At 46.6% G+C, this 13,300-nt stretch overlaps 1 protein-coding gene across 3 annotated transcripts in view; it reads right to left on the bottom strand.

The window, feature by feature from the left end:
• The window catches only part of LOC140319114 (cyclic AMP receptor 1), a 50,298-nt gene that overhangs the window by 31,751 nt on the left and 5,247 nt on the right, over window positions 1-13,300 (bottom strand). For all 3 annotated transcript variants that reach the window (XM_072396680.1, XM_072396678.1, XM_072396679.1), the window contains exons 4-9: window positions 13,224-13,280; window positions 13,056-13,116; window positions 9,725-9,812; window positions 6,848-6,937; window positions 6,358-6,396; window positions 1,137-1,215 (exon numbers count right to left, since the gene is read on the bottom strand). In XM_072396680.1, the coding sequence (XP_072252781.1) occupies window positions 1,137-1,215; window positions 6,358-6,396; window positions 6,848-6,937; window positions 9,725-9,812; window positions 13,056-13,116; window positions 13,224-13,280 (414 nt within the window). The remainder of the gene's footprint in view (window positions 1-1,136; window positions 1,216-6,357; window positions 6,397-6,847; window positions 6,938-9,724; window positions 9,813-13,055; window positions 13,117-13,223; window positions 13,281-13,300) is intronic.

Below are 13,300 nucleotides of genomic sequence, written 5' to 3'. Positions count from 1 at the left end.
GTAGAACGCTTCCTCTTGGCACCTACCATGGAAAGTTACAAAGAGTGCCAAGCCAGCACAAAGAGCACATCGACCAAGTGGCAAAGCAGTTAATCAACAGATGGCCTGATCTCTTTAAAAATGCTTAAAAAAACAGAGACAAACAGAGAGACAAGTTAACCCAGGATAATGTGTTCAAACAGCTTGAGAGGCCAACCAACAGCCCAAACCCCCAAGTGGTCAATTTATTATTACTTTAAGGGAAAAGAGGGAAATCCTTGTATTCATGAAGCTGTATCTAGTAAACGGTTGATCTTAAAAATAGATTAAAGCTATTGCAGACATCATTAGAATCAGAGGGTCTTGAATTCTCGGCATGAAAAAAGACCCCCAAAACACCGAAGATGCTTTTTCGTTACAGCGAGAGGCCGTCATAACTCCCGCAGTTTGCTCTATTCCAAACAGCATCCAGAAGCCAAACGCATTTTTATCTACATTCACGTAAACGGAAAAGAAAAGAGTGCACGAAAGCCTCATGCTTTACTTGCGAATGAGCAGTGAGCATGTTTAGCTGTGACCTCTTTGACCAAAATGTGCCGAAACAGAAAACGAAGACAAACCGGAAAATTATCATTCCAACTGCATGCCGTTAGCAAGCATTCTAGTTTCCAGTCCGACGGCTCGGCACAGCTCCGACTAAATTGTGCACGTTCAGCTTCACCTCCAAATAAAGCAGCTCCAGTAGATAACCTGGCCGAAGCGTTTGCTTTACAACCTGAGCTATTTTTGGCTCCATCAGAGGCTGAAGATCCAGTATATGTGCACCATGACACATCTCAGCAGCTGCAGGGCGTCGCGGTTAAGCATTATGTCATCAGTATTCACAGAAATGATACTTTCACAGTATGACAATAAGACGAAAGTGCCGATAAAGACACATCCTTTAAACAATTATCGTTTGCTAATAATATTATATCATTTAGACTGATTTCATCATATATTTCTACTTCACCAAGGCTTAGTCTGGAAATATAAGAACAGCCCCATATATAAGCCCTGTCTGGGCTTTTCCCAGAGTCAGTTTTCAAAGGCTCACAGTGGATTTAGATTCTGCCAGGCTGTCTGCATCCTGTGATAGATGGGTGCTGGGCACTCACTCTCTTGTTGGCCACACAGATGATCCTGGCGTAGCAGCAGATCATCAGGAAGATGAGGCTGAAAAGAGGCACGTACCATCTGCAAAGCACAGGGACACAACCCATGAGTAAGAGAGCTCAACATGAGACGTGTCATTAGTGTGGCATTTCTGCCGTTAAGTGTGCGGCGGTTAGTGTGTTTATGTTAGAGTTGTCCAAACAGAACAGACTAATACCAAAGAAACTAAGTTAATAAGATTCTTTGAGCAGGACTGAAGCTTGAGAAGGCCAACGTGAACGAAAGCTTATTTTCAGGCGATGTCTCACTTTTTAACATGAAACCCTTATTTTATTCACAACCATCCTAAAGAAAATGATTTTTATTCAAACTGAGATTCAGGCAAATCAGATACTATATTAGACTTAACTGTAAATTGCATATCATTCTAAGAATAATATGACAAATGGGAAGTGTGGGAATGGTCTTACAGGAAGTGATCAACCTGCCTCCTGCTATCCTCGGCTTTACAGATCTTTCAGCTGCTTGTTTAGTTGTTTTAGGTCTTGAAGCCTACAGCACAATACTTGCTGAGCACCAGAAGGTAGAGACACGCAGTTAGCAACATGCTGGTGAACAAAGTGGAGCAGTTAGAAGCTGAAGTGCCAAGTATTTCTCTTAAAAGCTTGGAAAGCCAAAACAGAGGGAAGAGAACTTGAGTATTTAGCTTCTACTCATTAAGTAGCTATAGGCTTGTGTAATAGCGCTGCTTGCTGAAAGGTTGGCTCAAAAGGTGATGATGTATGAGTAATATGTGCATAACTTGTTGAGATGAGTTTTTCTGGTTGACACTGGGTGATATAATTCAAAGTCGCTGATGCATCAAGGGCACGCATTCTAAAAATTGACAGCACGGAGAGGAAAAGGCCTGACTCAGCAGCTCTGGACCTGAAAGCGCAAAGTTTCAGTGAGTCGAGATCCAGAACAAAAGATAACGCCAGCAAAGCAACAATACCGGAAATACATCGCGTCCCAGTGGGATTAAGGTTTGCCAATCAAGGGAGGCGTGGGTGAATAATGTGTCAGGTATTTTCTCAGCCGATGAGAGAGAGCGAGACGAGCGGGAATGATGGGATGATGGCTTTGGCAGTCTTGTGTTGGGCAATCTCTTGGGAGGTGATATAAGCTATGAAGAGTTTCAACCTCTCCCTGTAATCACGAAACAGGACTCGCTTTGACAGACAGGTTCCTGGCCGCCGCCTCTCTGCTCAGCCTCAGAAGCACGTTTACAAGACACTGGGAAAAAAAAAAAACATTTATTATTGTGCCGGTGGGTCCAAAACTGGACCGTTAAAATGCATTTAAACATGTTGGGCTGAGCTAAATCGACCAATTGTGCTTCTCAAAGGGAGCAATGCACCCAGGTAACACTCAAAAGGGCCTAAGCACTTTGCAGTTCCATCTTTTTGCTTCTTTTTGTAAAAACAGCCTGAATTCCCGACAAAACCGCTCTCATTCAAATATTTCTCTCTTTCTTTTGTCAGACAGCTAAACGCATCAGAAATTGTGCCTGAAAATCAGCCCGTTAAGACGACGTGTCGACTCGCAGAATGCTGAAAGCATTTTTCAGACTCTTCCTCTGCTCTGACATCAGATAAAATCCCCATTCAGGAAACTTAAAGACAAAGTCGGTGCGTTGAGTTCAGCTAAACTTACATAGAAGATGATTTTCTACAGAGAACGTTAGAAGGATGTTCCCAACAGTTTCTCACACAGTCAACAGCAAACTGTGGACCTCCCGTTATTGACTTGATTGAGCTCCCGAGCGTGCATACGAGGGTCCGATTAAATGGGCCAGTCGGGCTGCAACCGTAGCTGGACTCGAGCGTGTGGAACCACTCTGAGTGACGGAGCACTCGTGACCGCGCAGTTCGCCTCACGAGAACATAACGCCGGTAAATGCGTCTGACAGAGATAGTGGATAGTGTGGATGAAAGCCACCAAAAGTAATCACAAAAGAGAAAATTGTTCAACTGACATTTAAAATAAAGACTTTAAACGTGTCTCTGACCTATAAATTCATGGACTCACTTCCTCAAGAAAATGCTCTGGGAATAAACGCCCAACGCTGTGCCCGACAAGTCCTTGGCGTGTGTGCTAAAAATTTCATCTCTTAGAAGCATCTCGAAAGGCAAATACTAGGTCTTTGGCCTAATTTAAACTTGCCCATGCTTGTCTCCCACGCCTGAGGACTGAAAGAAACTCACTGAGCATTATCAAATTAAACTTTTTATTGGCAGGGGAATCTGAGACGGCGTGCCTTTCTTTCAGCAGAGGCTGCATTATACAAGACTGTGCCCTCCTATAGGTGGCATGAGCATGAAAAAAGGATGCTCGCCCTCTTCGAACATGTGTGCCTGATTGTGTGTCCACGCAGGTTCAATAATGGCATGGGACAATGATGAAAGCGTTTCAGGGGAGACCTGCGCGAGCGTCACCTCGGTGTGATTTAATAACCTGCTCTCCGGAATAAACAGCGTCCAATTACGCCAGCGCACGTCCTGTTAATGATGGAAAGACGAGCTGGGGGGTGGGCGGGCTTGGTGGAGAGGGGAAAGGAGGGGGTGGCCTTTATAACGATAGTGTAGGGGGCTGTGAGGAGGAGAGAATGACGGGCGGCAGCTACAAAGTGCTCGAATTAGCATGATAATGATCTGCCATTAGAGTCTGCTGTGCTCTACAGCTGAGCACTACCCGGAGAGAGCAAGAGGGAGACAGCGAGAAAGAGAATGAAATAGAAGCAGAGAGATGGATTCAGAGTGGGCAGCGGATAATAAAAGTGAGGAGATGAATAGAGGTGAGGATGCAAAGGCAGATGGATGACGGTGGACTGTGGCTTAGGAACAGAAAAAGTGGAAATAAGAGAGAGGTTTCGTGGTGATTAAAAGCAGGGAGATGGTGGGAATCAAAGGAGCAGCCGAGAGATGCTGCTCCCAAAAGATCAACAACGGAAGGATGGATGAAATACAGATAACCAGAGAGGGGGTTAGGATCGCCTGAAAGCAGCAGAAAGATCATCACAAGCGGGAACAAACTCAATCACTCAGCCTTGGCCTGGCCTTCCCTCCAGTGCTGCTCTGTGAAGAATGAGGCTTGGATGAAAGAGACCTTAATTGAAGTACCAGGTAGAGGATGACAGCGGGTTTATGCTCAACCGCGGCCGCTAACTTTGACCCACAAGATCCTAATTCAGACCGAAAGATCGCGATCTACCTGCTCGACCACTTACAGGGGGAAAGAGGGGAAAGACAACCTGAGAGGCGAAACGAGAGGTGGAGGCACCAGCTGGAAACAACAGCAGGGTGTGCCGGGTGAAGGCTGCGCCTCAGTGGATGCACTCATGTCTGAGAAGAGACAGCACTCCAAAGCTGTGGAACTGTCAATTAAATGTGTCCCATCGATAGAAACATTCAAGACATACGTATAAAGACATATATGTTCTCCACTCAGTGTCTTAGATACTCGTTTTTTATCATTTGCAACTCCGCTTTTAACTTTCGACATTGCTTTGTGTTCCTTCAGATCGCCATCGTTGTTTTTTCCGCTTCGCTTTGCTACGGTTGTGCTTTGACGTCGCGTCCGTCACTTTGGTTAGCTCTGGCAGGGTTTAAAATTCTTTTGAATTGACATTTAACGCACCATTCTGTGACTGATGATTTGACATTTTTTCCTGATTATAGGCTGACAACATCATATTCTACAGCAATTACCCGACTCATCAAATATATCTGTGAATCCCATAGTTACGCAGACTATTCTACTTTGAGGAAAAGTCTACAGATCACCGAACTTATAGGGATGTGCGTGGAATCATCCTGAATCCATCCGAAACGGGGAAATTTTACCCAGCGAATGTTGATATGTGACTCTGTGCAAAAGCCAAAAGCTTTGGTCTGAGCGACTGGAGGATAAAACGAACCCACCCGAAAGCAACGTGGCACAAAAAGTCCAGCGTAATCCTTCGTGAATGTCATTTTCTCAGCAGTAAGTCAGTGGCGCCAATGACACACACCAACAGGGACTTCTTAAGAGCGGTGACTCAGCTAAGCTCCAGCGCTTTCCTTTGCTGACTCAACCCCTGAAACCCTGCACCTCCATCACACACGCACAGAGCGATGTCCTTTGCTTTTTATTCTCCCTCCTCTTTCACAGCCCCCCCCCCCCTCCGAACCTCCCCTGCCTCCTCTGTTCTGTCTGCGCGCTTCGGTGAGCTCTGATGAAGACACACTACGGAGCGTGGGCAGAAACGAGGACAATCTATTTCTCCAGCTCTCCTTTCCTTCATGTCCAGCTATGCAACCCCTCTTTCCTTCTTCGGCTAAGTAATTCCCTGTCTTTTTAAACTGTATCCCGTATGTCAGTCCCTCCACCTTCTCCGCTTTTCACCGTAAACCCTAAAAACTCTGCCCTCCCGCAAGCTGTCGGCAGGCCGTGCGTATTTCAGCGCATGTGCTTTTTTTTTTTTTTTTTCTTGACGGGTGCTGCCTCGGCCTCTAATCTCTCGTCTGGTTTGATGTAATTAGAGCTAATGAAGATTCCCTGATCCTCTGAGCGGCTCGTCCCCCTGGGCCACAACAGCGTGGAAAACTAGACAGAGCCGGGGAGCTGACGAGCACTGATAAAAGAGACACAGGCTCGTTTAGCACAGCTGATAGCTATGTGTTGTTCTGTGTTTGTCTGTGTGACTCTGCCTCTGTGTGTGTGTGTGTGTGTGTGTGCGTGCTTATTTGTTTTAAAAGATTGATTCCCTGCTGATGCTGCGAGCAGCAATGCGATTACCTTGGCTCGTAGAGAAGTGCAGTGTGTGTGCGTGTGTGTTTAAGTGTGTGCACCAAGGGATTGGCGGGGCACTTGCAGACTTAGGACCAGTTGCAGAAAGCAGTAGACAGGCATAATCCTTCATAGCCGTCCTAAACACTTAAATACACAATGTAGCAACTCCCCTAAATCTGACAAGGCAGAGATAGACAAGCACATCCACACACTGCGCACGCACACACTCGCACGTTTCCTGGCCACGCACCAAGAGGGAAAAAAAAAACCCTTGCAGGCTCCCCTGACATGTAACCCTTCACATTTCCCCGCAGAGACAGCCCTCCAACCCCTCTTCAACCCCCCCGCTCCCCCTCCCAATCTCCCCCACTGGGGGAAGCTTTGATGGCGGCGCTGAAAGGGTCTACTTACATCCCAAATCTCCAGGCTACGTGATTTTCTGTGATCCAGCTGGGGGAAGAGAGAAAGAGAGAGGGAGAGCGATGAGCGGGTTACAAATGAAAAAGGGAGAGCGTGAGCGGAAGAAAGACTTGTGTGACTGCAGAGGGGAAAAGCTGTGCAGCTGCAGCTATTAATAAGCCGGGAGTGGAAAAGAGAGAGCCAAGCCCGGAGATTAGGGCTCTGTCCCAATTCCCACTCTAACGCCTCCAATCCTCGGCCTCTTCCCCTTTTCCTCACCCCTCTAAACAAATAATGCCCTTCCTATTCACCAGAGTGTAAGGAGGTATTTAATCTATCAAATGTGCAGATAATTGACAGTTTTTTTTAACTCATATGAAGGTAGGGCTAAGAGCTAGAATGAGGCCAGTGCTGTGGCCATCCCTGAAAGCGCAGACATGTAACAAAAAAGTGCTGTAATTAGCTTACAAAAGATTAAAATGGGGTGTTTGGATGCACTCACCACCAGGCTCCTGCAGGGCCGTAGTAACCCTTGAGCAGCGGCAAAGAGGCCATGACCAGAGGCACCCCCCACGCCATCAGATGGTACAACCTGATTGAAACCAGACATTCATTTCATTATAAGCACAGACAGCAGGCAGCCCAGCTCCTGAGAAAACACTGTAAAAATAAATCTTTTGGTGCTCTTCTTCTTCAGTTCATCCTTTTGTTGGCAGAGGCATCAGGGTCATTTTTCAGGTGCAGACAAATGCCTATACGGGCAGACAGCCAATTACTCATGGTAATATAAACCATAATTACCCTAACGGTCGGGGAACAGATGATTTTCAGAGGAAATGTCTGCATCAAACCACAAACAGGGTTTGGGTTTCTCACTCGCGGGTCCTGCTGAATGTAAAATGCGAGGACAAAAAACTGCCGAGCCTGCGCAAAAAAAATATACACATATGGTTTGAGCTGTCCTATTTGAAAGGGAAATTGTTAAGGAGGCTGGAGAGCCTCATTCTGCCTGAAACTGTAAAACGACAGCGTCGGTGAGAGCCTTTTAGAGATGTGTGTGTGAGTGTGTGTGTGTGTCAGACAGATTCAGTGTGTGCTCCAGTGACTTGGGCATCTGTGCGGGAGTCAATACTTTATAGAGCGTACAGCGTCGCCTGGTCAATAGAGTGGAAGTCCTCCCCTGACTTGTTCCAAGTACGGTCAATCGAGCAGTGGTGACACGACTGACACACGCTCAATCCCCCTCGAGTTGTGTTCCACATGCGCACTTTGTCACTCTGTGTCAGTGGGGCGCAGTTCGCTCCCCTCTGCCCCCAACATCCCTCTGACGGACAGCACAGAGAGAGTGAGGGAGGCAGGGGGAAGAGAGGGATGGCAGCCGGTTTTAATAGAGCGGACCAGTAAGTGGGAGAGATCCAGAGGGAGGTTGTGTTTGGACCGAACATGAGAGGAAGTGTGTGAAAAGGAAAACAAGGGGGGGGAGGAGGGAGGAGAGAGCATGAAAGGCACAAAGAGAATGGTGAGATATAAACGGGAAAATCAGTGCTGCCAGTCTACGGCATGACGACTGATGCACTGTGGGGGATGGGAGGAGGGGGGGGCGGTTGTCAGGAAATCAATGTCGAGCACATACACCTCACACTCACAGGGCCTTGGAGAGGGAAACGACGAGGTCCGGAGCTGCGCTCAACATGGGCTTAATGAGGCACAGCAGGGCTGCTCTGCGCTCTGCATTTCACACACCTGCACGGGCACACACACACGTGCAGCCGCACACACGTGCAGACGCACACACACCCATCTCTCAGGAGGCGCAATCTCATTTCTCACAGTCTCACACCACTTCTTTATTCCTAGTCCTCCGTCTTCGGGCGGGCTGCAGCACTGCCTCGCTTTCCTCAGCGACTTTGCCTGAATTCTTCCTTCAGATCCTCATAAACACACATGCACGTGCACACAGGCACGCTTCCTACCCTCTCTTGCACCCACTTCAATCATTCTTAGATCATCCAGCCTCCATCTCCTCTAGCGATTTGTTCATTCATAAACCATCGCGCCGTGCTGTCACTGGGTGTGTGTGTCTGTCTGTGTGTGTGTGTGTGTGTGTGTGAAGGCGAGAGCGGGAAGGCTGGGTTAGGGGGCCAAGAGGTAATTGTGCATGCATGCAAAACCGCATACCCCCCTGCCTAAACACATAAAGCTTATCTATGCACAGCCAATACACGACAGCTGCAACGACACCTAGCTTTTGCTTGACTTTAACCTATTAAAGCTCTGTGTTTCCTCCCCCCTTCACATTGTGTGTGGTGTCCAGCCACAAGAAATACAGACATATCCTCCTCCCACTTTACTCCCTCTGGACTTATACGAGGTGTGTGGCTTTGAATCGAACTGACGTTGGCCTTTCCTAGCCTTCCCCTTCACTGCACACATAAAGCCGTCTCCTTATGAGTTATACCACCATTATATTGTCTGCCTTATTGCTAATCAATATAGGAAAACTCTCATGGGTGGTGGAAGTGGTGGGGTGGGTGTGTGTGTGTGTGGGGGGGGGGGGCTATAACTCCCTTCATGCTAAAACTTCTCACACACAGAGAAATATGGGATCGTTTGTGCCCAACTAAACGTCATCAGGATAGAACCTTGAACAAAGTTGCCTCCTTTTCACTTCTCCGGTTTTTAAAAGAAAAATTGTGTTTCTGTCAAAAAAAATGTTCGCCAGATATTGTGAATGTAAAAATGTTACAGGCGCACACACACACACACATAGCGCAGTTCAAACACTGCTGTGAAAAGTGCTCATGGGAGTTTGAGCGACAGAAACGGAGAGCCAAAAAGCGTGAAGATGGCTGTGCACACAAGCCCACACACAAAGGCACACTTAACGGCTGACACTCACTCCCATTTCAATTAGAGTGTCGGCTGGCTGGAAAAGAAAAGGGAGAGGAGGGGTCTGTCGGTGCACACATGCCGCTCCAGACCAAACACACACACACACACGCATGCAGACACAAACACACACGAAGGAGGAAGCACTCGAAACAAAACAGGAGACAAATACATGTAAAGTGGTAGACAAGGAAAACAAAACCCCACTGCACAGATGAGAGATAAACAGTGCAGCTGGAGTGGAAATCACGGATTAATTCATCAATAGAAAAATGAGAATCAAGTACATTAATAATTGATAAACCATTTGAGTCACTTTTAAAACTAAAATGCCACCGACTCCCTGTTTCCAGCCTCTCCTCAGAACCGCTGCGTCGTTCCCCCTCTAAGAAATTCACAAGTTGCACCGCGGGCTGGACAAAAAAGATCCACACAACCGACAAAACTACCAAATCGAACGCGCGGGAAAGAAATCAAGTTACTTACTCACATTTCAAATCTGTTGGTGCTTATTTCTCGGACCAGGTTGAGGTACAGGTTCAGTGTGATGAGGCAAACCCAGGCCAAGGCACTCCAGTCTGCCGAGAAAAAAACACCAAGGTCAAACAACAACGCAGCTCGCTGCCACACAGCATGCGCCTGCAAACGTGGCTCCAGACGTACGCATGTGTACGGATGGCGGTGTGTGTGTGTGTGTGGGTGCGTGTGTTCCAGTTTGTGATAAATGAAGGCCCATTCTGCAGTAATATGAGGGAAACCTGTAGCTTAGGGTGATGGATGAGAGGTGGGAGCTCGCGGAGAGATAATGATGAACTGTGGAAAAGCAGAGGGGGGGGGATATAACACGGGAGTGCGGGCTGGAGAGGGAGAGAAGAGGAGGAAGGCAAGGTGCAGGGGATGATGGCGGGTGCTTGACAGAGAGTCGAGAAAATGAAAGGAAGATAGGAAGGACGGGAAAAAAAAGGAAAATGCAGTCAGTTGAGAGAAAAATGAATGTATGTTAGTGAAAATCTAGAGCGCCAACCATCCCTTTTCTGCCTTCATATGAATCATTTTATGTTGTGTGTGTGTGTGTGTATTTTAGTCCTGGAAGGCAGTGCTGGTCATCTCAATAATCCCCCCCCCCACACATATACTGTACACAACCCACACCCTTCTTACATCTAAAAGAACCTTATAGGAACCGTTTGGAAAAGCTAAGACAGAACAATGCTATCTTTGTGTCGTGTTATCACAATAAGTCAACGACAGTCATAGCGAATGGGTCTTATATAACCCGAAAAACAGCCGAAGGCTTTCTTTAGCTTGACACGACACGCTGTCACCACCTGTCTTGGCGCAGCCCTTGCAAACTACCATTCCAAAACACATTTCATGAAATTTTATCAGCGGCAGTAAAAGCAAAGCTGAGCTCCGCTGCGCCCACCAGACATGCCGCGTTGCGACTGAGCACGACGGCAGCTCAGCTGATGTTTATGCGCAAGCGTGTGTCCACGGCGTGGGGATCCTCTTGAAAAAATATAAGATGACATGCACCAACCGTGCAGCAATAACTCACTGCCCAATTACCTCGTATGCGTCACACTGTACATGTGTGCCTGCCAGCAAGGCCAATAAAGTAGGCCTTGTGAAGTGTCATATTAGCAGCCAGCCCTGATTAAGAATCCTTACGGTAATCAATGCTAAAACAGCTGCGACTGCAAAGCCAGCTATGCAAATGCAACCAAAACTCGAGGTGCGAAAGGAATTGTGCATAATCTGTCCGTTTCCACATGCAGATGTTCCAGATTTGCATCTGGTTACATGATGAAGTTCTGCGCTGTCATTGGATAAAAGTCATCTCCTCATGCACAGACCTGTGATGAAATACTGAGGTGTCTGGTCTGAGGGCGTTTCACTGAGAGTGCTGCAATAGGCCAATTGCTAAACAGCACAGTATCTGACTCACCATCACTGCGGTTGTGGAATTCTTAGAGTAGGTGTGTGAACGCTCGTAAAGCTTGATCGGCCTTAACCCCTCTGCTACCAATTAATATCCTCCCAACTTTTTTTTAAAGACAGCAAGTTGGCGAGAGCCAAACAAATGAGAGAAAATAACTACAAACTAAGGATCAAATGCAACAGAATGTAAAGCCCCGCATAAAACATAGTGAGCTACATTAAGGGGAAAAAAAAGGAGTATATTTTTTAAAAGCTAGACTTATCACCACATATTAACTTTTTCTACAGAATTTCTGAGCTCTCTGACCAACAGCAGTCGGTACCACGGCTTCCCACACAGAGTTAATACTGTGGTGGGTAAAATACCAGCCACACAAACATATGCAACAGCCCACTCACACGTTCTTATTCTTTACAATCCAGAGTAATGAAATCTGCTAATGCAAATCTACATGCAGCGCTTTGATTCAGCCCCCTGCCTTCCTTTCTCTGTCTCACACACACACACACACACACACACACACACATCATCAGCCCATCCCTGCTTAATGCACACGTGCCAGGTCGAGATATTGGGGTAATGGCTGCTGCCGTAACAGACGAGGTTTAGCAGCTTCTCCTCAGAACCCTTCAGCACCTTTTTGCAAAAATAAACAAGAAAAAACACAAAAGCAAATACGTAGAAACATTTCGAACAACAAGACCTTTTGTCCCTCGTGCTGCTTCTGCCTGCCTCGAGGACAGAGAGGACCTTGTATCGCCCGCATTACTGACAAAAATAGCCACTTAAATGTGATGGCTGACTGCTTGACCGTACTCTGTTCGGTGACCAAGGGGCAGAATGAACAAGGACCAGACCACAGCTATCAGCCATTCTGTTTCCATATAAATAACAATGAATTCAAATACATTAAATACAGTCATAATGCTCCGCTCACGTACCCCGCCCCCCTCGCCACAACTATGATCTCATTCTGTGGGACAAACCGAGTACGTTTATAAGACGTCAGAAGAAAAAAAAATATATATAAAAAAATCAATCCTCTGGGATAGTCTGACTAAAATCAGACTTATGAAATACGTGTAAACATGTCAGTGCAACTGAAACTGTACTAAATCAAATTGTTCAAAGTTGGACTGACACACCCAGATATGGAATGGAAGTTGAATTAAAATGCGTGCAGAAGTGGGTTTTCTTCGCCTGCTCCACAGCTCCCGTCTCGGAAATCGGTAACAACAGAAAATAAGCCACCAGCTCACCACCGCTCGACGTGGTTCTGAACCGTTTGTCAACTGTTTTGGTCCGTGACCCAATGGGTCAACCGGAAAAGGCCTGCTAAAGGGGCATAACGCCACCTACCGCAGCGAAGTTAAACATCTTCCATCAGTATATCGATTCCCCTCCTGTACTTATATAAGAGTTGTCGAATTGTGTGGTTTAGCCAAGCTACGGCCATAGCGCACTGAGTTACTAAGCAGTCACTTACCAAATTCAGAACTGACGAAAAATATGGGTAAAAGATGACATATTGTTCTTTTTTGGGGGGGAGGGGGGGTTGCCTGTCTCAAGTGTGATTTATAACTTTTTAACACATGAAAGTGTGTAGCTCAACACGAACTCTTTACATAAAAACATCTGCTGGTAACTTCCTAAGTTCATATGATGGCATGCATGTCTTCTGAAAATAGCTCCCAACCTGTTTCCAAAAAAGCAGAAATGACAAAGCAGTATCATTTGTCGTGGTGATGTATGAGCTCCTCATCAGATGTCTGTGTTGAATCTCTGCTCTTTCTTTGCAGCTTGTCTCTACTGCAAAAAAAAAAAACCAAACAAAAAAAAAAAACGCTGCCAGTGAGCAATTAATTAAAGTCTGACTTACCAAAGTATGTCAGCCACCAGGCTTGGAAGTCACAAAGAGATCCCTCCGGATGGCTCTCGCCCTGGGGAATTAAAGAAGAGCAGCATGGGAAAAACAATTTGCGACAACCGCTCCACCAAAAGAGAAGCCGCGGCGCGGTTTTAGTGCAACAGCAAAAGAGTAACTCACCATGACATATGCTACACTGTCGAAGAAGGCAGCTACAGTCAAGCTGAGGATCATCTTCTGTGGCGTGAAAATTTAGA

This window comes from Leuresthes tenuis, unplaced genomic scaffold (genome assembly GCF_036924035.1).
Source record: "Leuresthes tenuis unplaced genomic scaffold, fLeuTen1.0.hap1 SCAF_12, whole genome shotgun sequence".
NCBI classification, from domain to species: Eukaryota; Metazoa; Chordata; class Actinopteri; order Atheriniformes; family Atherinopsidae; genus Leuresthes; species Leuresthes tenuis.
The sequence above is the reverse complement of the archived record's forward strand: the minus strand, read 5'-3'. Positions and strand labels throughout refer to the sequence as shown.